General features: G+C 35.2%; 1 protein-coding gene across 1 annotated transcript in view; it reads left to right on the top strand.

Moving 5' to 3' along the window:
- Positions 1-25,621, top strand: part of SLC9B1 (solute carrier family 9 member B1) — a 98,314-nt gene that overhangs the window by 20,092 nt on the left and 52,601 nt on the right. Inside the window, exons 2-3 of the mRNA XM_063108107.1 lie at positions 4,265-4,334; positions 6,085-6,226. Of these exons, the coding sequence (XP_062964177.1) occupies positions 4,266-4,334; positions 6,085-6,226 (211 nt within the window). The 5' untranslated portion in view covers position 4,265. The remainder of the gene's footprint in view (positions 1-4,264; positions 4,335-6,084; positions 6,227-25,621) is intronic.

Genomic DNA, 25,621 nt, shown 5'->3' with positions numbered 1-25,621 from the left:
TGAAGAACAAAACTGGAGAATGTAGTACACCAGATATCAATACAAACACTAGTGTAATGTTGGCATAAGGACAGACAAATGGGCCAATGGAACAGACTAGAATCCAAAAATAAATTCACATATATGTGGTCACCTGACTTACAATAAAGGTGACAGTGCAATGCAATGGGTAAGAGATGATCTTTTTAGTGGTGCTGGGTCAATTAAATATTAATATGAGAAAAAATGAATTTTGATCTCTGCCTCACATCCCATACATGAAAATCAATTCCAGATGGACCATAGGCCTAAATGTGAAAGTTAAAACAATAATGATTCTAGAAGAATATATAGAATACTTTTATGACCTCAGGGTTGGCAAAGATTTCTGAAACAATAAAAGTTTCAGAGCTTCCATAGAGGAAGAAAAGGATAAACTGGGCCAAATTAAGATATATTTTTAATAAGATATCATCAGAGTGAAAAGGCAGTCCACAGAATAGGAAATAATATTGGCTATTTATATATCCAATAAAAGATTTATGTCTAGAATACATAAAGAACTCCAACAAATCAATATGAAAATGGCATCCAATAAGATTTTTAAATTGGCAACAGATTTGAATAGACATTTTATTAAATAAGATATTGAAATGGCCAATAATATATTAAAAAGTTCATTAACTGTCAAGAAAATGCAATTTAAATTCACAACACAGTGTCACCAGAATAGCTAAAAGGAAAAAGACAACACCATCAATAACAAGGATTTGAGTAATATCAAAAAGTACTTGGTTCAAATTCCAGTTCTGCCAATTGCTAGTTGTATGACTTTGAGAAAGTTACTTGACCTTCCTGGGTCTCAGTTTCAACATCTGTAAAATGGTGATAATAATCGTAAATATCTCATAGAGTTGTTGTGATAATTGAATAAGATGATTCACAGTACGTGCATTACAGTTCAGCTTGTGTCGGCTATTTCTATGCCATTTAATCCTTATGATATCCAATAAGTTAAGCATTATCATATCAGTATTTTTCAGATAAGGAAATTAAGGCCTATGGATATAAATCACATTCTACAGTTATTAAAAGTTAAAAGGGAGAGTGGAATACATTTCTATCACAGCTCCAAAGTGCTTGCCTTCAGTTACTAGGATAACACCAATTCCACTTTGGGCAGATATGTAAAGAGTATTTACCACTTGCCAGTCAACATATTGCTTGATTCAGTGTCATGCTTCTCTTAGAGCTGCTAATCTGTACATTTATTATTCAGACTCCTTACCTACGTTTTGAGCTTTAATGCATAGTCTTCTTGCCTGGATTCCAAACCCTGCCATCCTAATCATTACATCCTTGCAGATCTTAAAATATGCTGCCTGATTTCTTGATATCTCTACTTGTATGATTCTTGGTGTTAGGTTTGCCTGCTCCTTGTCCGTCTGTCTAGTTATGACTCAGCTTCTCCTCATTTAGGTCACCGTTCAAATGTCACCTTGATCACTGTACTATCATCCTCGTTTATTTTCTTCAGTACTTATCACAATCTGAAAATTTCATTTATTGTCTTCCCCTTTCCCCCAGCAAGAATATAAGCTCCATGAAAGCAGAAACCTGTATTTATTTCTATTTTGTTTTGCTGCTTTACCTTCAGAACCCAGAATAGTAGCCATTCAAACATTAAGTGAGTGAATTACTTTGTGTCCTGACCTTAAAACTCATGTGCATTCTAAACCAAACTTTTTAATGGTTCTAATCTTCAACATATCCCTCCAGAATTTGACACAATTTAGGTAATTCACTCACCTTCCTTGTTCTTAGAGGTTACAACAACTGAGCTCCTGCTCAAGTGATATAGGAGGTGCTCAGTTTCCCTGGGCTCAGGTTTCAGGACATGCCTCTGTGTTTTCAGCCACTCCCTGAGGTCTCAGGCCCCCTGCTCTGGGTTCTTCCCTGAAGGAAAGTTACTGTTGCCAGTTAGACCTATTTTCAGCACCAACATGGGAAGATGAGACAAGGGACTGGCTTATGCAAATCCAGTGGCTGGGCATGCTCAGTAGAGAGCACAATATTCTTGAATATGCCTGGTGCATGTGGTAGGGTCTCACTGGTGAACATGCTCCGGGAAGAGACTGATTGAGCATGTACAAGACGAAATGTTACATGACTGGGAACCATCCCCTTAAGTGAACATTCATTAGATAGAGAAACTATAAAAGCTGAATTCCTAGCTGAAAGCAGGGTTTGTTGCTCACTTTCCTGGAGGCAACCTGCACTTTGCTGGCTAAGGTGCATATACTTTATTTTGTATCAAACTTACTTTCAGTGAGCAGCTGCTTATTCTCTGGAGCCAGCCTGCACTTTGTACTGAACTTTAAGTATGTGTTTCTTGCTTTTGTGTTAGACTTGATGTCTGTACTGAACTTACTTTTGTGTTAAATTTGGTGTGGGCCCTGCTCAGTCTCTGGAGCTATGCTATACTCTCTCTGTGGAACCTGTATTTCTTATCTGTTATATTAAACCTATTCTCGCATTCTACTGTGACTCTGCCCTTGAATTCTATCCTGTGGCTGAGTTAAGAACCTGGTAATGTTATGGAAAGATCTCAAACTTAGCTAGGAAACAATGCCAGTCACTCAGAAAGGTAGAGAGTCAGAGAGTTTATTACGCTAGCAGGACCCAGGTGAACTCACGTTCCAAAGCCTGGGACCCTGAGTACAGGGAGGGCTGTGATTGTATACTTTTCTTGAACAGGCATACAAGCTTTTTATTGGCCCTGCCCGAATCCAGGCAGAGTTACAGAAACTAGGGTCTTATTCAAGCAACTTTACAGAAGCAGGAAGTGTGGTTAGGTGAGTTCTGTAAGTTTTAATTTCTAAACATATATCTAGGACAAGCAGTTTCTCCACATTCAGGTGGCTTAACCAAGCAAGCAACATGGTTACAGAAGCCAAAGATGCAAACTGTTTAACTGCTAAACCAACTCTCAGGGGTCTTCTGCAAACAAGCACATTCCAGCTGTAAGGTTACATAAACAAAGAGCCTTAGCTAAAAGTCTACCTTTTGGTGGCCTCAATAGTAAGAGGACTGGGTGGGTTGAGGCTGACTATCGGGCCCCCCAGACCGTACCTCAGACATCACTAACAGCTAATGACCAAGTAGTCATTCTAATGGCAAGGTAGTAATTTTGACAATCACTTTAATTAAAATGGAATTACATTTTTAAAAGACTTAGATCTAATTTTTAACAATTTTTAAAAATAAATATTTTCTGCTTTAATAAAGTCATAAATTCAGTTATAATTTCATATAGGCTTTTACACAGTAATATCTTACTTCATTAAATTGAGACAATATCAAGGTCAAGGGTTCGAATTCCCATATGGGCCAGCCACCAAAGAAATATTTTTTTGAAGCAATAGCTGTAAAGCACCTAGCCTATGGTAGATACTCAAATGTTAATGTTCCTTTCCACTCCCTTTTCATTAAAACATTTCATTATTAAAATTGCTTGCCTTTTTAAAAAGTATAGTAACTTTTTTAAAAAATGTCTATAGTATACCATGGGGTATGGTAATATACTAAAAATTAAAACTTGAAATTTAAAATTTTGTCCTCAACAGTTAACTCCCAAATTGAAAGATATTTTTAAGACAAAAGGTACTCTCCCTACACTCAAAACCCGCAAAGATCACAAAGAAGGTAGAGATAACAGATATTTTAAAATAAAAGCTCCCAGACGTAATTTGTCTTTTGATGTGCTTCTAGTTCATTCTCATTCAAAATAAAACTTTACAGATATGTTTAAATGTTGGAATAGACGACATAAAAAGATGGCATGTACCAGTAACTTATAGATGCAAGTATTAATGTAGTAGGTCAGAGTTCAAGTTTCCCTGGAGTCTGTTATGCAGGAGTGTGACTGAAAATAGAGTAAACGAACGGTGGAAATTATCTCAAACATACTAGTTCAGTGCATAAAATAAAGAACTGAATTTTCCTATATATGCATTTAAGATATGGCCCAACATTATGAACTATTGAGAAGGGTTACATATCTGTATGGTAATGGTTTTTAAAACTTATGCACATGGCTTTGGTTAATAACTTTAAAAATGAATATTTGGAGCTGATTTTTCACTATAAAGACACCTGACTTGACTATGATAAACTTGATGATTAAAAAATCATCAAAACATTAATCGCATTTAAACATGTTTGTTTTCATTATGGATTTATAGTCCTGTTTTTTCTTTCAAGTTATTTTTCTTTTAAATCTTAGCATGCACAGCACAGAATCAAAAAATGAACATTTGGAGGAAAAAAACTTCCAAACATCTACAACTCCTCAGGTAAAAGCTTAACACTCTATTGTAACATATCATCTAAAAATTAATCTGATCTTCAAATTTATTTCTAAAGTTTACCAATTAGTTAGGTTTCTTTTATATGCTGGTTAAAAAATGAAAAGTAGACTGTTTGAAATATCTGGTTTTAATGGATCTTAGAAAACGAGCAGAAAGAATGGAATAGATGGAAAGGTGTGACTAAAGGGTATTTGGACCTAGAGAGGGAAGATTTGGGGAATAAGGAGAAATGTGGCTTATTATTTCTTGCCATGCCCAGGAAAAACTCATTAATTTAAACTAATAGAGGTAAAGATAAGTCTAATTTAATTAAAATGTTGTGCTCTGTATTTTTAAGAGACCCAAGTTTAATTTTCATAGGCATATAGAGTAAGTCATTAGACCTTTTGTTGATCTAGTTTTACTAAATAGTAATTGCTCATAATTAGAATTATAAATAGCTTATTTTTTAAAATAGCAATTTCTATCATTCTTAAGGGTCATAAAGTTATTTTAAAAAATATTATAAGTATTCACCTTTGATTCTAATCACTTTATCTATCTGTGAAGAATTTATACTAGTCGATGTCAATTTATTATAAATTCTGAAATAATAAAACTTAAAATGATATGGTTTTACTTTATATGACCTTTCACCCACCCTAATAAAAATTCGCCATTTTGTCTTTAGCCCTTTTATACAGTGACTGGATTTCCGGAAAAAGTTTCTACATCGGAACCCCAACATGTTAATCATAATCAGGTTTGAAGAACTTTGATCTTAAAGAGCTACGTAATTCATTTTTAGCCATCAGCTGCTGTGGATCTCTGTTTCCCTAGTTATTAAATGTTAACTCTCTCCTTTCTCAATCTGTCCATGCACTCCAGCTTTTGTTGCTATTTTCTGTGGCGATTGGATGTTTTCTCTACCACTGCACTCAAAATGTTATCAGCACACTCAAAGTGCTGGCGTGTATGTTTGTGTGCATGTAGAGGATAAAAACTTCCAAACACACATACACATGCACACATACTCACATACACATAATGACCATAAGGCAAATATTGCAATCTCTATTCCACAGTTAACTCTACTTGGCTTTTTTTGTGGTTGTTTTGGTTTGTTGTTTGCATCGAGAGAAGCTTCTCAGTCTTCTCACAAACCAAAATTCCTTTTTTCTAAATCAGCAGTTTTATAATTAGACTACCTGAAAGGAAGATTGAGGTATACCCAGTAACTAACTAAATATGTTATCTATAAATATTAGTGGAAGCATGCTTGAATTTCTGAAAGCTTGACCTATTTTATTCTTATTTTTCTTTCAGTTATATAGTTTTTCAAATGAGAGGAACCCAAGTAAAATTATATTACGCCTCCTTTCTAATTTAGTCATGTTTTCATTCCACAAAAATTTTGGTTAATAAACTGAAGTAGACTCAGGAGGGACACTCTTAATGATTATTCCCACACTGTAGGCTCACTTATTCAGTGCACACAAATTGTAAATGAGAATGGTGGGGACTGAAGGATATAAAAGATTAGATCAAGATGTCACAAAATGCACTATTGTGACAACCTCAAATACCTATTGATGTAAAATATGAATCTTTTGTATATGTCATTCAAGTCCCTATGTTGACAGTAATAATATAACTTTAATTATGAAATTAAAGTAAATTAATTAAGGCGGTTTAGTACATTCATAAAATTGTATGTAAAGTGTAGTTCTCAAAAGATTTCCTTGTTTTACTTCAGATCCTCAATGATCCTAATAGTAATGCATGTGGAGAAAGTAAAGAAACTGCCCTGTCAGAAACAGAGGAAACAAAACCACAGACGAAAAAGATACATATTTCTTGTCCTCCAGAGGGAATATTGAATAGAATTATTACAAATGGTATGTGAGTAAGTAATGTAAATGGAAAGAAAATGAGAAATACAGTTGATTAATATTAAAACAGGAGACAACAAAGCCATTGTTTGTGTATTCCAGATCAGATGATCAGCTCTGTTAAAAAGCAGTATATGGACAAAGAGGAAATATTTCCTTGAATCATTCAAAAACAAAAAGAAAATATTGCTTAAGAGAGCTATATTTTAATCTTTTCATGCCTCTTTATGTTAAATTTTGGGGATTAGAAGCAGGGTTGATTAAAGATTTTTATTTAAAACCTACTTTTGACATTTAGTTTTAAGTTAGCTAGAAAGAACATTATACCCCTGACAGTAATAAGGGTCTTATTAAAATTAGGCCCCAATTTTAAAGCAGCTGCAAACCCGAGTTGTATAAAATTTGCTTTCACACTAACATTTAAAGCGTCTCATTGTCGCCAAATATTTATAAAGAGGTTTTCTTGTTTTCTTTATAAGTATTCTGTATGATTAAACTTGAAAGGTTTTGACCTCCTATAGAGAACAAAAATTAGATTAAAATATGATGGAGAAGTAATTGAAGTTTTAAATTTTTACTTTCTTATTCACTGCTTGCTAACTTTAAACTTCTGAAAGCAAATTCTATTCATTGATATTTCATTAGGAAAGGTTGCTTTTTAGTTAATGTCAGTATTTTGATGGCTCTGAAACAAGCTTTTCTCTGAACTTGAACCATCCTCATCTGCCCGTGTAAGTTCTTGGACTCCTTTGTAAACATACTTTCTGTGCATTTGTCTTACATGCATGTTCCTATGACTCCATCTATTTAGTGCACAATTTCTTTAGACTAGTTGTTAGGAGGAGGGCCAGAGCCTATAGAAGAGAGGTAAATGTATTGGTCACCAAAGATTATCCACTGAGGTTACACTGCAGTTTGCTCAAGAACTAATTGAGGTTATTCTATTTTTTAAACCACATTTTATAATTTATTAATGCCTTTGAGAATGAAACTGCATAAAATATATCCTAACTTGCATTTCATTTTTATCATTCTTTTAAGCACAGAATTTGTTTTATTTCAACAAGAGTAGAAGCACACACATAGACGAACCTATAGTAGCACTCACTAAAATAGAATATGCCCCAGTCAGAACCTTGTTTTTTATCGTAAAGAAAGTGATAGTTCCAATTTTTTTTAATTTGTTGAGACTTGATTTGTGGCCTAACATGTGATCTATCCTGGAGAATGATCCATGTGCTGATGAGAAGAATGAATATTCTGAGGTTGTTGGATGGAATATTCTGTAGATATCTGCCAAGTCCAATTGGTCTAGAGTGTTGTTTAGATCTTGTGTTTCTCTGCTGATTCTTTGCCTAGATAATCTGTCCAATATTGATAGTGGGGTGTTCAGGTCCCTTGCTATTATGATATTAGTCTCTATTTCCTTCTTTAGGTCTAATAGAGTTTGCTTTATAAATCTGGCTGCTCCAACATTGGGTGCATATATGTTTATGATTGTTATGTCTTCTTGATGGATCAATCCTTTTATCATTATGTAGTGGCCCTCATTATCTCTTTTATGGTTTTAAGTTTAAAGTCTATTTTATCAGATATAAGAATAGCTACTCCAGCTCATTTTTCATTTCTGTTTGCATGGTAAATCTTTTTCCATCCTTTCACTCTTAGTCTATGTGAGTCTTTACAGGTGAGGTGGGTCTCTTGAAGGCAGCATAAAAAGGGTTCTCCTTTTTAATCCAGTCAGCCAGTCTGTATCTTTTGATTGGGGAATTTAATCCTTTTACATTAAGAGTTGTTATTGAAAAGTGTTGATTTACTCCTAGCATTTTGTTTAGATGTCTTAAGTGTCTTTTGTTCCTTTCTTTCTGATTTACTGTTTGTCTTCCGTATTTGTTGGTTTCTTGGGTTGTAGATAAACTTTTTTTTTTTTCATTGTTGCCATTTTTATTTTACTAGTGGGTTTTGATTTTCTTGAGTTTTTATGGCAGTGGTAGTTATTTTCAGGTACCAAACCCAATACTCCCTTGAGAATTTCTTGTAAGGGTAGACATCTGGTAGTGAACTCCTGCAGCTTTTGTTTGTCTGAGAAATATACTATTTGCCCTTTATTTTGGAAAGATAGCATTGCGGGGTAGAGTATTCTTGACTGGCAATCTCTGTCTTTCACTATTTTGAATATATCATCCCATTCCTTTCTGGCTTTTAGGGATTGTCAAGAAAAGTCTGATGTTAGTCTGATTGGGGCTCCCTTATAGGTGATTTGACGCTTCTCTCTTGCAGCTTCTAAGATTCTCTCTTTGTCTTTGAGACATTTATACGGAATAACAAAAGACCACACATAGTCAAAGCAGTTCTGAGCAAAAAAAATAAAGCTGGAGGCATAACACTACCTGACTTTAAACTATACTACAAAGCTATAATAACCAAAACAGCATGGTACCGGCATAAAAACAGACACACTGATCAATAGAATAGAATAGAGAATCCAGAAATCATCCCACACACCTACAACCATCTGATCTTTGACAAAGGCACCAAGCCTAGACACTGGGCTAGAGATTTCCTCTTCTGCAAACAGTGCTGGGAAAACTGGATATCCATATGCAGGAGAATGAAACTCAACCCATACCTCTCACTATATACTAAAATCAACTTAAAATGGATTAAAGAATTAAATTTATACCCTGAAACAATAAAACTTCTCAAAGAAAACATAGGAGAAACACTTCAGGAAGTAGGACTGGGTGCAGACTTCATGAACACGACCCCCAAAGCACGGGCAACCAAAGGAAAAATAAACAAGTGGGATTATATCAAACTAAAAGGCTTCGGCACAGTAAAAGAAACAATTAACAGAGTTAAAAGACAACCAACAGAGTGGGAGAAAATATTTGCAAAATATACATCTGACAAAGGATTAATATCCAGAATATATAAGGAACTCAAACAACTTTACAAGAAGAAAACAAGCAACCCAATTAAAAAATGGGCAAAAGAGCTAAGTAGGCATTTCTCTAAGGAAGATATACAAATGGCCAACAGATATATGAAAAAATGCTCAGTATCACTCAGCATTCAGGAAATGTAAATCAAAACCACACTGAGATACCATCTCACCCCAGTTAGGATGGCTAATATCCAAAAGACTGTATATGATAAAAGCTGGTGAGGTAGCAGAGAAAAAAGAACTCACATACATTGTTTTGGGGACTGCAAAATGGTGCAGCCTCCATGTAAAATGGTATGGAGGTTCCTCAAACAATTGCAGATAGATATACCATATGACCCAGCGATCCCACTGCTGGGAGTATACCCCGAGGAATGGAAATTATCAAGCTGAAGGTATACCTGTTCTCCAGTGTTCATTGCAGCACTCTTTACAATAGCTAAGAGTTGGAACCAGCCCAAATGTCCATCATCAGATGAGTGGATATGGAAAATGGGGTGTGTCTACACAATGGAATACTACTCTGCTCTAGAAAAGAATGAAATACTGCCATTTGCAACAACATGGATGGACCTAGAAGGAATTATATTAAGTGAAACAAGTCAGGCACAGAAAGAGATATATCACATGTTCTCCCTTATTTGTGGGAGCCAAGAATAAATAAATAAATACACAAACAACCTGGGGGGTGGGGGGAGGGAAGAAGGCATAACAATTACAATTTCTTGAATTTGATACAACAAGCAAACAGGAAGGAGATTGTTGGGAGGGAGGGGGGAAAGGAAGGTGGGAGGGAGGTTTCAGTAATGGGCCACAATAATAAACCACAATGTATATTGACCAAAGAAAATAAAATTTTTTTTTTATAAACGTGATAGAAATGGTTGAAGACACTTAGTTTCCCATTCTCAGTACTATGTATTTTTTAAGATACTTACAAAATATTTATGTGCTGTGTTTGATGGACCATATCAAGGAGTGCTTAATGGAAAACAACTTTTACTCTAAAGCATAGGTTGTTGCTCTTAAATCTGCTGGAATGAAACAACTTTAAAATAGTATAAACAAATATATATAAAATTTTAATTTTTTGAAATTTTTTCTTTTTTTATTTTTCAGTTTTGTTTTTGTTTTGTATTGCCCCAAGTATTGTATCATCTTTCAAGAACTTAACTAAAAATCCTGGAAACACCATAATTGTAGGCTGCTTTTAGCTTTCAATAAACACATTTGAGAATTTATAAATTTTTATTTCTGCTCATATGGCAAAGAGGAAAAATGACAGAAATGTTTCACATCACTACTAAATTACCAGATTCATGCAAAGAGAAAAATAGGAGCGCTCTTTTTTTTCTTGATAAGTTAGCTAATAATGATTTGTTGATTTTGTTTATTCTTTCAATGAACCAGCATTTCATTTCATTAATCTATTGCATTATGTTTAGTCTCAATTTTTTAAAAAATTTTTGTTCTCATTTTTATTATTTCTTTTCTTCTGTTTATTTTTGGTTTGGTTTATTTTTACTTTTCTAGTTCCTTGAGGTGCATCTTTAGGTTGTTTATTTGAAATCTTTCTATGCTTTCGAGGTAGACTTTAATGGCTATAAAGTTCCATCTTAATACTGCTTTTGCTGTATTGTGTAAGTTTTGATATGTTGTGTTTCTATCTTCATTTGTTTAAAGACATTTCTTAATTTTCTTCTTAATATCTTCATTAACCTGTTGGTTGTTCAAGAGCATGTTCAATTACCATGTATTTGTGTAGTTTCCAAAGTTGTTCTTTTTTATTTCTATTTTGATTTCATTGTGGTATGAAAAGATACTTGATGTGATTTCAGTTTTTTAAAACTTGTTGAGACTTGGTTTATGGCCTAGCATACATGGGCAATCCTGAAGAATGTTTCATGTGCTGATGAAAAGAATGCAGCTACTGGATAAAATGTTCCATAAGTGTCTCTTAGGTCCATTTGGCCTATAGTGCTGTTTAAACCTAATGTTTCTCTGTCAATTTAGTGTCTGGATGATCTGCCCAGTGCTGAGAGTGGGGTGTTGAAACCTCCATCTATTGTTGTGTTGGTGTCTATCTTTCCCTTTATATCTTATAATATTTGCCTTATTTATCTGTGTGCTCCAGTGTCAGGTACATATATATTTATAATCGTTATATCCTCTTGCAGAAATGAACCCTTTATCATCATATAATGTCCTTCTTTGTCTCTTTTTACAGGTTTTGATTAAAGTCTGTTTTATCTGATATAAGTATGGCTATTCCTGCTTGCTTTTAGTTTTCTTTTATATGGAATCTCTTTTTTTAATCCCTTCACTTTTAGTCTATTAAGTCTATTTCTGTCCTATAGATGAAGCAGGCAGCATATATTTGTTTTGATTTGTTTTTTAATCTTTTCAGCCAGTATATGGCTTTTAGTGGGGGCATTTAATTCATTTACATTCAAGGTTATTACTGATAGGTGAGGTCTTAGTCCTGTCATTTTGTTAATTGTTTTCTAATTGTCTTAAATACCTTTTGTTCCTTTCTTCCTCTCTTATTGTTTATCTTCATGGTTTGGTGATTTTCTCTAGTGATAAGGTTTGATACCTTTCTCTTTCCTATTTGTGTATCACTCTACCAGTGAGCTTTAAGCTTTCGTATGTTTTCATGATGGTAGTTATCATTCTTTTGCTTTCAAATGTAGGACTCCTCTAAGCATTTTTTTGTAAAGCCAGTCTAATGGTGATGAATGTCTTTAGATTTTGTATGTCTCGGAAAGACTTTATTTCTCCTTCATTTCTGAAGAATAGCTTTTGGGGGGATAGTATTCTTGGCTGGCAGGTTTTTTTGTTTTTTTGTTTTATGTTTTCTTTCAGCACTTTGAATATATCATCCCATTCTCTCCTGGCCTTTAAGTTTTCTGCAGAGAAACCTGCTGTTAGTCTAATGGGGATCCCCTTACATGTGACTTTATGCTTTTCTCTTGCCATTTTTAAAATTCTCTTTTCGTATTTGACTTTTGACAGTTTCATTAGAACGTGTCTCAGAGAACCTTTTTGAGTTTAATCCTTTTGGGGACCGTTGAACTTCCTGCATCTGGATGCCTATATTACTCCTAAGACTTAGAAAGTTTTCAGCTGTTATTTCTATGCCTTTTCCCATTTCTTTTCCTTCTGGAATGCCCATAATGTGAATATTTGATTATTTAATAGTGTACTATAAGTCTTGAAGGCTTTCTTTATTCTTCTTTTCTTTTTGTATGTCTAACTAGGTTATTTCAAAAGACTTGTCTTCAAGTTAAGAAATTCTTGCTTCTCCTTTATATAGTCTTTTATTTAAGTTTCTGAATGTATTTTTCATTCCATTCATTGAATTCTTCAGCACAAGATTTCTGTTTGGTTCTTTTTTATGATATCTATCTCTTTGTTGAATTTCTCATTCAGATCATGAATTGTTTTTCTAATTTCATTGAATTGTTTCTCTGTATTCTCTTGTATCTGTCTCAGATTCTTAAGGTCATTATTTTGAATTCCTTTTCAGGGATTTTGTCAGTATTCTTTTCTTTGGGGTCTGTTGCTGGGGACTTAATGTGGTCTTTAGGGGGTGTCATGTTTCTTTCCTTTTTCATGTTTCTTGTGTTTCTACATTGATACCTGCATATCTAGTAGAGCAATTGCTTTTCTCAATTTTGTGAAGCAGCTTTTATATGGATAGATTATTTCCAATAGGTGGGTCTTAGGGAGTTGATTGTGTATGATGTGTTGGCTCTGGGTGGGATCTGGTGCATGGTTTCTGTGCTGTTTCTTCAGCTATAAACCTCACCAGCTATGTCTGAAATTACCTCAATTGTGTGGGCTGAGGTGGTTTGTGATGGTGGTGGTGTGGTGTTGCTGGTGATGGGGGCACTTCACAGGTTTGGGGGCTGAGTATATTTGGATGTGGCAGTCCAGCCAGCTGTTCATCAGTGTCTCCCAGAAAATGGGGTTTTCAGTGGGGCAGCTATCAGAGGAAGGAACAGGCACTAATGGCTGGCCTGCTGTTTGGCAGTGGTTCCTGAAGGACAGGGCTGCCATTAGGCAGCTGTTGGGACTGAGTATGGCCACTTGTGAGGCAAGCTGCACTACTTTGTGGAAGTTTTTCCCAGGAGGTGGGGTATCCACCATACTTGCTTTTGGAACAAGGCACAGGCACTGCTAGCAGCAGGCACTACTGGCTGGGGGGCTGTGCTACAGTGTCTCCAGGTAAGTGGGCTGCTGCTGAGTCTGCTGTCAGGAAGAAGCACTGTTGCAGTGAGCTGGCCAGATGTGTAGCAGCACTTCCCAAAATGGGGGACACTGCTGCACCCTCAGTAAGGCTTAGAACAGATTTCCCCAGGTGCAGCAGATTGGCTGACCACTCAGCAACCTCCCCACTGCACTGGTCCAGTTTTCCCAGGGGGGGAGAGGTTGTGACACACCAGGTGGATTTGACACTGGGTTCTGATCACTCCATTGGGCCTAGGCTTAATGCAGCTGAAGTCATGATGCTGAAGGCACCCCCATGGATATGGTGAAATGATGGCAGGGCCTCAAGGAGAAAGATAGGCAGTAGTCATTGGATGCTAAGGTGGAACATACTCCTATAGTGGGTTCAGTTTCAAGATGGCTCCCTGCCACAGTAGCTTTGGGTGCAAATGTGGGGAGTGGACTACATGAGCTCCTACTCTGGGTTAGCACAGTCATGTGGAATCCTGGAAGTTTTCCAAACTGGATTCTGGGCCTGTGGGGACAGGGGGGCTCTTATTTTGCAAAGACTGCTACATCTCTGGTGGCAATGGAGGCCACTGCAGAGCTCTAGTTTACCTCTTCCCTGTAAGAAGAAATTCCCCTTGACACCCAGCTGAACCTGGCTGAGTAGACAGTGTGGTGAAGGGAGGTTGCCTTGCTTCCCTCTCTATCTTGGTATCCTAGGCTGAGCTGTGGAGGTGTTTTTCTGATCTCCTGGTGCTCGCTAGCATATTTCCTCTGGCACTCCCATAGAGATATGCTTGTTTATTCATTATTTAGGTCCTTTTTGTGGGGAAGACAAGCTCCAGATGACTCTATTTGGCCATCTCACCCCATTCTAAATTCAATTGAGGAATTAATTTTAGAACACCAATATTGAACTTTAAACATAGATCTCTAATTCATTTCTCATTTGTTATGTTTCATTGATTTATAGTTTTATAGGCATTTATAGGAAAATGGCTTTTTCATAGATTCCATGTTTCTATTTTGGGGGTGAATATTTTTGTACTGTCCTCTTCAAAATCAGTCTCTCTCTTTCTCTCTCTCTCTCTCTCTCTCTCTCTCCCCCCCCTCTCACAATGCACCCCTTATGTTCACACTGGCTCCTTTGTACACGAGGTATGAAATCCCACTCTCTGGGTGTGCTTAGAAGATGGCATTGTTAGGAGTCCCATTCTGCCATATCATGGATGTATATAATTGAACATGTAGAATCAAACATGTGGAATTAAACAACCAAAGAAATCCTTTAAACAGCATATGCTCTGGATAATAAAAGGAAGTAGAACTGTAGTTTTCTACAAATAATAGTTAATTCACCAATCCCACAATGTATGCAAGTTAATTTAAATAAGAAATCTAAACTCAACTGCACACAGAAATTAGTCTCATTACGTTTAGTCACACTGTTTATATACCTTATTTGGGGAATGGCTTTTCCAGTCCCAAAGAAATAGATTTCTATGGCAGTAGGTTTAGATTTTAAGCTATTATTCCTTTTTTGTTTCTTCATAGCTTACTTTCAATAAAAGTACTAACATATTTTCATGAAGTTGTCTTTCCTTTTAAGTAAATGAAATAAAAGCTTTGTTATCATCCAACTATGATTTTCAAATAATCTTGGGGCCAGAATTTCTACATTAAAAACTTATCATTAGTTTTATGAAGTCAGCAGTCTTGGAAGTTTAGGGTTCAAAAATAATATCCCAAAGACTTCTGGTTTTCCAGCTCCACATGTAAGGAGCTTAACTATCTCCTAACAACAAATATAAAGCTGAACAAACTGAAAAATCAACTTTTCTTAGGTCCTTCATTGAAGTGAGTCACAGGGCAAACCACTGCCCAAGGTATTGGAGATACAGGCAGATTAATATAGAGAATCATAATTTACAGGAGCAGAAACTTCTGTGGGAACCAGTAGCAGAGTAGGAAAACCTGAATTGTAATTGACAAATTAGCTGAAGCTTTGTGTGGGAGAGTCTGAGAGTTAAAAACTCCAGGGGTGGCCCATCCAGTCAGGAGATGGAAGATGCCCACACTTTTGTTTTGCCTCTGGGAGCCTACCAACAGGCGGAGAGGGAAAGTACTGGAGGTGGGGGAAAGAAACCACTGTGAAAAACAACATAGCATTTTTCTTCTTAACAAGGCCTGCCCTCAAGAGAAACTATTTTACCAGAACCTAATGTACAGGGGTTTTATTAGAGTCTAACCAGCATAGGAGAAGGAAATATGTAGCTCCAGATGCCTTTAGTTTTCCACCTAGGAAAAGGAAAAGGGAAATACCCAATTCCATCCTCTTCTAACCATTCAGTACCAACTAAGGGAATGGAAAAAAACTGAGAAGTACTTGTGAAGTTCACAGCCCAGGGGCACAGGCTCACTAAAAACTGAGACATGCTGAATTAAAACCATAAATGGCAGAAAAAGAGTGGAAGACAAAAATAAGAACAAAGAAGACAGGCAATGAATAGCAAACAGGAATAAACATGGTAGATATTAATCCAACTATTTCAGCAATCACTTTAAATGTCAATGCACTAGGTAAAATGCAGAGATTGTCAGACTGTACCCAAAAATAAGACCCAACTATATATTATTTACAAGACACATATTAAGTAAAGGGATGGAGAAAGATATAGCATGCTAACACTAATCCAAAAAAAGATGGGCCAAGCCTGTGGCACACTCGGGAGAGTGCAGCGCTGGGAGCGCGGCGACGCTCCCGCCACGGGTTCGGATCCTATATAGGAATGGCTGGTGCACTCACTGGCTGAGTGCCGGTCATGAAAAAGACCAAAAAAAAAGATGAACTAGCTGTATTAAATTCAGAAGGACCAGACTTCTGAGCAATGAAAGTTATCAGGTATAAAGAGAAGCATTATGTAATGATAAAAGGCTCAACTCTCCAAGAAGACATGACAATTTTTAATGTGTATATGCCTAACAAATGAGTATCAAAATACAAGAGTCAAAAGCTGATAAAATCATAAGGAGAAATGGATGACTCCACTTTTCTAGCTGGAGACTTCAACACCCCTGTAACAAAAATGGTCAGATTCAGCAAGCCGAAATTCAGTAAAGACATAGTTGAACTCAACCGCACCATCAATCAGCTGATATAATTGGCATCTATAGACTACTTTATCCAGCAACTACAGAATAAAAATTCTTCTCAAGCTCACATGGAATATTCACCCAGATAAAACATATTCTGACCCATAAAACACACCTTAACAAATTTTAAAAATTAGAAATTATACAATGCATGCTGTCAGACCACAATGGATTTAAACCAGAAATCAGTAACAGAAAGGGAGCTAGAAATTCCAAAATACTTGGAGATTAAACAACACACTTCTAAATAACACTGTATCAAAGAAGAAATTTCAAGAGAAATGAAGAAATACTTTGAACTAAATTAAAATGAAAATACGCCTTATCAAAATTTGTGGGACGCAGCAAAAGCAGTGACTAAAGGGAAATGTATAGCATTTAATGTATATATTAGAAAAGAAGAAAGATCTAAAATAAATAAACTTAAGTTTCCACCTAGGGAAGCTAGAAAAAAAGAGCAAATTAAATCCAAAGCGAGCAGAAAAAGAAATAATAAAAATTAGGAGAAAAATCAATGAAATTAAAAATAGGAAATCAATAGAGAAATTCAATAAAATGTAAAGTTGGGTTCTTTGAAAAGATCAATAAGATTGATAAGCCTATAGCCAGGCTAAGTAAGAAAAAGAGAGAAGACACAAATTACTTACATCAGAAGTAAGTAAGGTAACAACACTATAGATCCCATGGGCATTAAAAGGATAATAAAGGAATGCTATGAACAACTCTATGCTCACAAATTCAATAACCTAGATGAAATGGACCAATTCCTCAAAAGACACACAACATTCCAAAACTCACACAAGAAGAAATAGACAATATGAACAGGCCTATAGCTATTAAAGAAATTGAGTCAATAATTAAGAAATTTCCAAAACAGAAAATCCCAGGCCCAGATAGATTCACTGGTGAATTCTTCCAAACATTTAAAGATTAAATAATACCAATTCTCTACAGTCTCTTCTAGGACATAGAAGCAGAGGGAATACTTCCTAACTCATTCTATAAGGTCATAATTACCAGTATCAAAACCTGACAAACATTTCAGGACCAATATCTACAGACCAATATCTCTCATGAACATAGATGCAAAAATCCTCAATAAAATATGAGCAAATTGAATTTAAAAATGTATAAAAAGGATTATACACCATGGCCAAATGGGATTTATCCCAGATATATGCAAGGTTGGTTCAACATTTGAAAAGCAAGCAATTAATGTAAACCACCACATCAAAAGGCTAAAGAAGAAAAATTACACGATTATATCTATAGATGCAGAAAAAGTGTTTAAATAAATTCAACACCAATTTATGATTTTAAAACACTCAGCAAACTAGGAATAGAGGAGGAGCTTCCTTAGCTTTAAAAATAACATCTACCAAAAAACACAGCTAGTGTCATACTTAATAGTGAAAAACCAGAAGCTTTCCATCGAAGATCAAGAGCAAGGTAAGGATGCCTCCTCTTACCACTCCTTTTCAACATTGTCCTGGAAGTCCGGCTAATGCAATAAAGCAAGGAGAGGAAACAAAAAGTATACAGGTTAGAAAAGAAGAAATAAAATTGTCTTTGCTCACAGATGACATGATCATTTTTGGTAGAAAATATGAAAGAATAAAAAACTCCTAGAGTAACTAATAAGTGATTATAGTAAGGGTGTAGGATATAAAATTAATATATACAATTCAATCGCTTTCCTATGTACCACACTGAACAAGTGAAATTTGAAATTAAAACACAATGCCATTTAAATTAGCACCACAAAAAATAAAATTCTTAGATATAAATCTAACAAAATATGTACAAGATCTATATGTGGAAAACTATAAAACTCTGATGAAAGAAATCAAAGAAGAACTAAATAAATGGAGAGAAGATTCCATGTTCATGAAAGACTCAATATTGTCAGATGTCAGTTCTTCCTAATCTGGTAGATAGATTCAATGCAACCCCAATCAAAATCTTATCAAGTTTTGTGGATATCAAAAGAACGGATTTTAAAGTTTGTATGGGCAGGCAAAAGACCCAGAATAGCTAAGTAAATATTGAGGGAGAAGAGCAGAGCAGAGAACTGACATTACCCAACTTCAAGACTTACTATAAAGCTACAGTAATCAAAACAGTGTGGTGCTGGTGAAAACTAGAAACACAGATCAGTGGAATAGAATAGAGAGCCCAGAAATAGACCTTCATAAATGTAGTCAACTGATCTTTGACAAAGGAATAAAGGCAATACAATGGAGAAAAGATAGTTTTTTCAACAGATTGTGCTGGAACAAATGGATAATCACATGCCAAAAAAATTAAGGTAGACACAGACCTTTTGCACTTCACCAAAATTGACTCAAAAGGAATTACAGGCCTGAATGTAAAACACAAAACTATAAAACTCCTAGAAGGTAACATAGTAGAAAATCTAGATGATCTTGATATGGCAATGACTTTTTAGAGACAACACAAAAGGCAAACTCCAAACTTCTGCTCTGTGGAATACACTTTCAAGAAAATGAAAGGCAAACCACAGAGTAGGAGAAAATACTTGCAAAAAACATATGTGATAAAGACTTTTATCAAAGATGTATAAAGAACACATAAAACTCACCATTAAGAAAACAAACAATTCGATTTAAAAATGGGCAAAACACTGGAATGGACATCTCACAAAGTAAGATACACAAGTAAGCATATAAAAAGATGCTAAACATATGTCATTAGGGAATTGCATATTAAAACAACGAGAGACAAATCCATACCTACTAGAATAGTCAAAATCCAAAACACTGACACCAAATCCTGACGAGAATGTGAAGTAACAGGAATTCTCATTTACTGCTGATGGGAATGCGAAATGGTATAGCTCCTTTGGAAGATAGTTTGGCAGTTTTTTACAAAAATAAGCATACTCTTATCATACAATCCAGTAACTGCACTTCTTGATACCCAAATGAGCTGAAAATTTATGTCCACACAAAAATGTGCACAGAAATTTTTTTAACAGCCTTATTCATAATTACCAAAACTTAGCAGCAATCAAAATGTTCATTAGGTGAATGGATAAATAAACTGTGGTACATCCAAATAGTGAAATATTATTCAGTGCTAAAAAGAAATAAGCTATCAAGCCATGAAACAACATAGAGGAAACTTAAATGCATATTACTAAGTGAAAGAAGCTGATCTGAAAAGGCTACATTCTGTGTGATTCCAACTAAATGACATTCTGGAAAGGGCTAAACTATGGACACAGTAAACAGATCAGTGGTTGTCAGGGGTTGGGGGGAGGGAGGAATGAATAGGCAGATCACAGAGGAGTTTTAGGGCAGTGAAACTATTCTATGTGATTCTATCACGGTGGGTAAATGTCATTATGTATTTGTTGAAGCCCATGGAATGTACGAAAACAAGAGCAAACCCTAATGTAAACTATGCACTTTGGATGATTATGTTGTATTAACGTAAGTTAATTAATTTTAACAGCAAATTTACCGCTCTGGTGCAGGAAACTGATAGTAGTGGAAGTGTGCATGTATGGGATCAGGGATATATGGGATCTCACTGTTTCTGCTCAGTTTTGTTGTGAACCTATAACTGCTCTAAACAATAAAGTCTATTTAAAAAAATCTCCATTCCTTTTGGATTATGGTCAGTAGAAAACAGACACTAGGAGCCAAATGGTGATGTTCATAGTTTCATTCATGGAGGCCCAGTACTTCTCCCTAAGTAAAGCCCTCCTTAGCAAACTGGAGTAAAGACAGGGAGGGGTTCTTCATAGACCATGTCCCTTTCCTATTTAGAAAGTTGGCTCTTCAGGGAAGACTTTGAGTACCCAGTTAAGTATAAGGAAGGACTTGCCTCACAAAAAATCATTAGCAGACTGGAGTTCACCAGAGAGTGGAGGAGAGAAATGGATTGCCTGCTCTTGACTTTTAGAGGAGTTTTTACCCATATGTGTTTGCCACTAGGAATAAGAAAAAGAGAAGAGTTTACTGATCCATGTAATGTAAAATGGACAAAAGAATGGATTTCTCACTTTTGAGGCAGATGAATCCTACCTACCTACTGGCTCACGGTTTATGGTTCAATTGCTTTGAGGTTCTCACCAATCAGGTTAGCTACCAACTGTTCCAATCTTGGCAAAGAGCAAGTAGGTTATGGAAAGAGAGTTTAGAAATTTTGCCTCTGGGCTGGCCATTTAGTTCAGTTTGCTAAAGCATGGTACTTTAGTGTCCAGAGTTTGATCCCAGACACCAAAAAGAAGGAAAGACATTTTGCCTCATACACTGGGGAGGCAAAGTTTCACATTATAATGCTTTTTTTTTTCCTTAGGAAATGCATTCAATTAAGTGTGTTTGCTCGGCAGTTTTACCCTGTCACAAGTAAGAACTATGTAATTGCTCTTAATAATGTCTTTCAGGATATCATGTTTAAAAAGCTTTTGAGGGCTGGCTGGTTAGCTCATCTGGTTAGAGCATGGTGTTATAACTCCAAGGTCAAAGGTTCAGATCCTTGTACTGGCCTGCCACCAAAACAAATAAAAATATATTTTAAAAGCTTTTGAGAATGAGTATAATAGTGTGCTTAAAACTGAGAAACTAGAAAGCTTATCATATCAATTACTAAAGAAAAAGTAAAAGTTTTAGAGCATTTGTTTTAGAAAAATTTGTAGTATTATCCTAAAAATAAAAATATGTTTTTAAAAATTTGTAACTTCAAAAAAAAATCTAGCTGTCCCATATATATTGCCTAGCCATATTATGTGCTCAGCTGGGGCTCTGAGAAGGGCGCATTGGAAAGAATTAGAGACAAGAAATCTTTCTGATTGTTAGAAACACATCATATTAGCGTTCTAAAAGTTCATAATTGAATTGATCTCCAAAAAGCTCTGAACATTGGTGTTTAGGTGCTCTCCTGGAGTAACATTAATTTGGATATGTCAAAATTCAATTTATTCAGCAACCATTTGATGAATACTTATGGTCCTAGTTGCTGGGAGCCAAAACTAAATATCTGCCCTCAACTACAAGCATTATAGTAAATTTTTAAACCAGAGTCCTCTTTGTAATTCTCTTGTTAAGATACCTTAGACTCAGATTAGTCAAAAGTATATTCATCTTCTCACCAGAAAACTTTGCTCCTCTTATTTTTCTTTTCCTTTTTTAAAAAAAGTTATATTAATGTCTCAGTTATACGATAGATATCTCATAATCATCTTCAACTTGGTCTTTATCCTCCTGCTGCCACTCAGTTTGTTTACAGGCCCTATCAATTCTACTTTTATAATATTTCCTTTATTTATTTTACTCCTAAATTTTAGCACAGCATTCAAGGCACTTATGTTTCAGTTCCTAATTTTCTTTCCACTCTCGTCTCCCAAAAGATCTTACTCTATCCAGACAAATTTACTTACCTTTCAGTGCGTTCTTGACTTCACATTGCTATGTCTGTGTTCATCCTGTCCCTCAATTTAGCATGCCCTTATTCTTCGCCTATTAAAATCTCATCTTTCAAGGAACCATGAATTCTTTGCAGATTCTACAGTTTTACCTTAGCACTCATGACATTTCAGTTTGTACTTATTTCTTGATGTTTTTTGATTAAATTAATTGTAAGCGCCTTCAAAGCAGTATTCAACTTTTTCTGTCTGCCTAGGACTTAGCTCAAAGCCTCCCACATAAATAGTCACTCAAAAACAATGTATTAAATTGTCTGATGCAATATAAGTCATAGCTTAAAATGAGATGGTGTGAAAAATTTTGGTGACTGTTAGGAAGTGACAATATCTCTGAATTTCAGAAGATGCTTCATTTTTTTATTTTAAAGTAAAAGTCCAAAGTAAATCAATATTAAGTACATTCAAGGCTCAGAATATTATGTAGGCTAGTAAATATCATTGTTTATCTCTGGAATATGAAAAGGATCATAACTGCTGAGTTTGCTCTGTTTTTACCTAAGTGTATTAACCAAATCCAGTGGACATTTCTGTCTGCATCCTATTCAAGATCTTTGCACTTTTGACACCAATGACCACTCCTTCCTTCTTAAAACACTCTCCTTTTTTGACTTCTGAGGCACCACTTACTCCTGGTTTTCTTCTTCCCTGACTGCTTCTTCCTCCCTTGTCTCCTTTATTCCATTCCTCTCTTTCTAAGTTCTAAATATGGCTCAGGACTCAGCCCTGGACCCTTCTCTTTTTTCCTTTTACACATCGTCTATGCGATCTCATCAATGTCCAAACTATTCACGGCCATTGTTCATAATATTATATTTATGTCCATGACCTCCAAATTTAAACATATCCAAAATAGATCTCTAAATTATTCCCCCTCCAACTTAGTCTTTGATGCCCCCTCTGTAGCAAACTATGCTCAATCTTCCTTATCTGAGTAAATGGCAACTGTATCCACCCACTAATTCAAGCCAGAAATCTAAGAAGTATCCTTAATTTCTTTTTCCCCTCTTCGCATGTTCAATCCATCAGTAAGTCTTGTTTATTTTATCTCCAAAATATATCTCATATCTGTCCTCTTCCCTCTGTCTCCATTGCTTAGTATAGGCAACCATCACATCTTATCTGGATTAGTAAAACAGCTTTTTAACATGTCTGCTGTTTCTACTCTTGCCAACCTTCAAGAGGTCTATATATAACAGAAAAAGTTATCTTTCATAATACATAAATAGTATGTGTCATTTCCTTCCTTAAAATCTTTTGGAGGCTTCCTACATCATTTGGAATAAAATCTAAATTCCTAAATATAGCTATACAATTGTTCTCTATCTATCTAACCTCAATCTTTTGCACCTCTCCCTGACTTCTATTATACTTCAGCCACACTGTTCTGCCTTAAGCTCCTTGAATGTACCAAACTCTCTCATGCTCTTTGTTCATATTTGCTCTCTTCTTGCCCCCAAACTACTACTTTTCACATGCTTATGCCTTTCTTACCTTTTGAAGTTTGAGTGAAACGGCATCTTCTTCCTTAATCATCCTGCCAAAGAATGAGCACAGCTTTGTTGTGTTTTAGACTTTGAAACTGTCAGATGCACTTTGATTTTTTTAACTTGATATTTTTCAATCTTCTACAGAAGAGATATATGTTCATTCTTCATTATGTCAAAAACTTAAAACTATTCTGAACCTTTATAGTTTTGAGAAGGAGGTGTAAAAAATAAAGAAACATGGAGTTCAGTTGTGGCTAAAATGATTAATAGTAAGAACAATTTATGAATCATATCCTACCTAGCAATGTTTTATGACATTCCTCCAGATCTAAAACATCTTTTATAATAATTTATAAATATAAAGAATTATATTTTAAGTAGGTAATAAAACAATTTGACAAGAGTTCTTATTTCTTTATATTGAATTGTTAAACAATAGCAAAAACAGAGGAAATCTGTGGTTTTATGATTAGATAGCAGAGCATACTTAAGTTTAATCTTATTTAAAACTTTATCTCAATTTAGTAAGTTAGCAAAGAGGGTCTTTACTTAGCTTCTTGGAACATACTGTATATATTTTGAATCATCTGGCTTCTTCTATTAGTTAATAGAAAGGATTCAGAACAAAGTGCCCTAAAGGATTTTCTTAGAGCAACCACACAGTTCTGATTTCATATATTTTCTTTCTCATAAAGGGGCTTATGCTAATCAGTTTCCACAATCCTATCTTAAATTAGTCCTGCCCCTTTATTCTCTCTCTTGTTCCTTCATAGCTTTTAATGCATCTTATAGATACTAAGTGTTCTTATAAAATTTTAGTCTGTCCTCCCTAGAATTTAAACTTCATAAGGGCAAACCCGTTTTATCTTGTTTATTCTATTTATGTTTGGCACAGACTAGATGGTTAATATTTATTAAATGGATGAATGAATAAACAAGCATTTTGGTAAAAATATACAATACCACCTGTTTTGTAAAGTTCTATTGTGCTACAATGGCAGAGTTGACCAGTTGTGACAGAGACCGTATGGCTCACAATGCCAAAAAATATTTATTATCTTGCTCTTTACTAAAAAAATTTGCTGGCATCTCTTCTAGAAACATTCCTGTTCCATGACCCCTCTTTATTTCTTCTCTCAGGAGTTGAGCGTCAATTTCATAATAACCTTAGGGCCCAGATTTTTCTGTCACCCCAAATATAACCTGGAGGACATCAGATCAGAGAATCTTTGGATCTTAAATTAACCATCTTAAGTCAACTGAACTCCATGTTATTCCACTTCCTCCACCAAGAACAGAGTAACTAAGCTTGCTCCATATGCTCCCATTTTTTCAGTAATAAATACTGCTTTATTACAGAACATTTCCAAGCATTTTCTCTCTATGATTAAAAGAGCAATATTCCATATTTTCAAATATAATAAATTATTTCTGTTTTCCTTGATGAAATGAAGTTTTTGTTGGATCTACTGAAAAGCAATACTACTCTGAAAGTAAATAAATCTTTCTTTTAACACAATAGAAAATGCAGGAGCAAACTATCTCAGTGAAATTCTTGCTTCATACAGCAGCTGTTAACATGTTATAAACTCTCATTTTTAATGAAATATTTTAAGTATAAAAATATAGAGAGAATAATATAGTGAAAAGTTGTACAACCATCCAGCCTTTACCAAATTTCTACATTTTACCGTGTTTGCTTTAGACCTGTCTTTTGTTTTTTATGAAGACATAATCATTGTAGATATAATTGAAGCCTCCTGTATACTCTTTCCCAATCCCATTCCCCTCCTTTCCCTGAAGGTAACCACTATGAAGACAAAAGCAGAAATCAATGAAAGTCTTAACATACATAGGTATCAGCAGCAGTGTGTAGGTCATGTGTCTATACCCCCATTATAAGGGAAGCTGGAAAACTAGGTTCCTGGCTTCTACCTTGGGAAATGAAATTAATAATGTTAGAAATTCTTCAAACATGGGATGGTTATTTAAAAGGTGCTTGGGCAAACTACCAAACCTGATAAATGTCTACTTCTATTCCTGGAATACCCAGCTGGGTCATGAAATATTCTTTTAGAATACACTACTAGATTTACTTTATCATTATTTTATTTAAAATTTTTATATCTAAGCTCAGTTTGACT

This window comes from Cynocephalus volans, chromosome 9, assembly GCF_027409185.1.
Source record: "Cynocephalus volans isolate mCynVol1 chromosome 9, mCynVol1.pri, whole genome shotgun sequence".
Classification (NCBI taxonomy): domain Eukaryota; kingdom Metazoa; phylum Chordata; class Mammalia; order Dermoptera; family Cynocephalidae; genus Cynocephalus; species Cynocephalus volans.
Note: the sequence above shows the minus strand (reverse complement) of the source record. Positions and strands in the feature narration are given on the sequence as shown.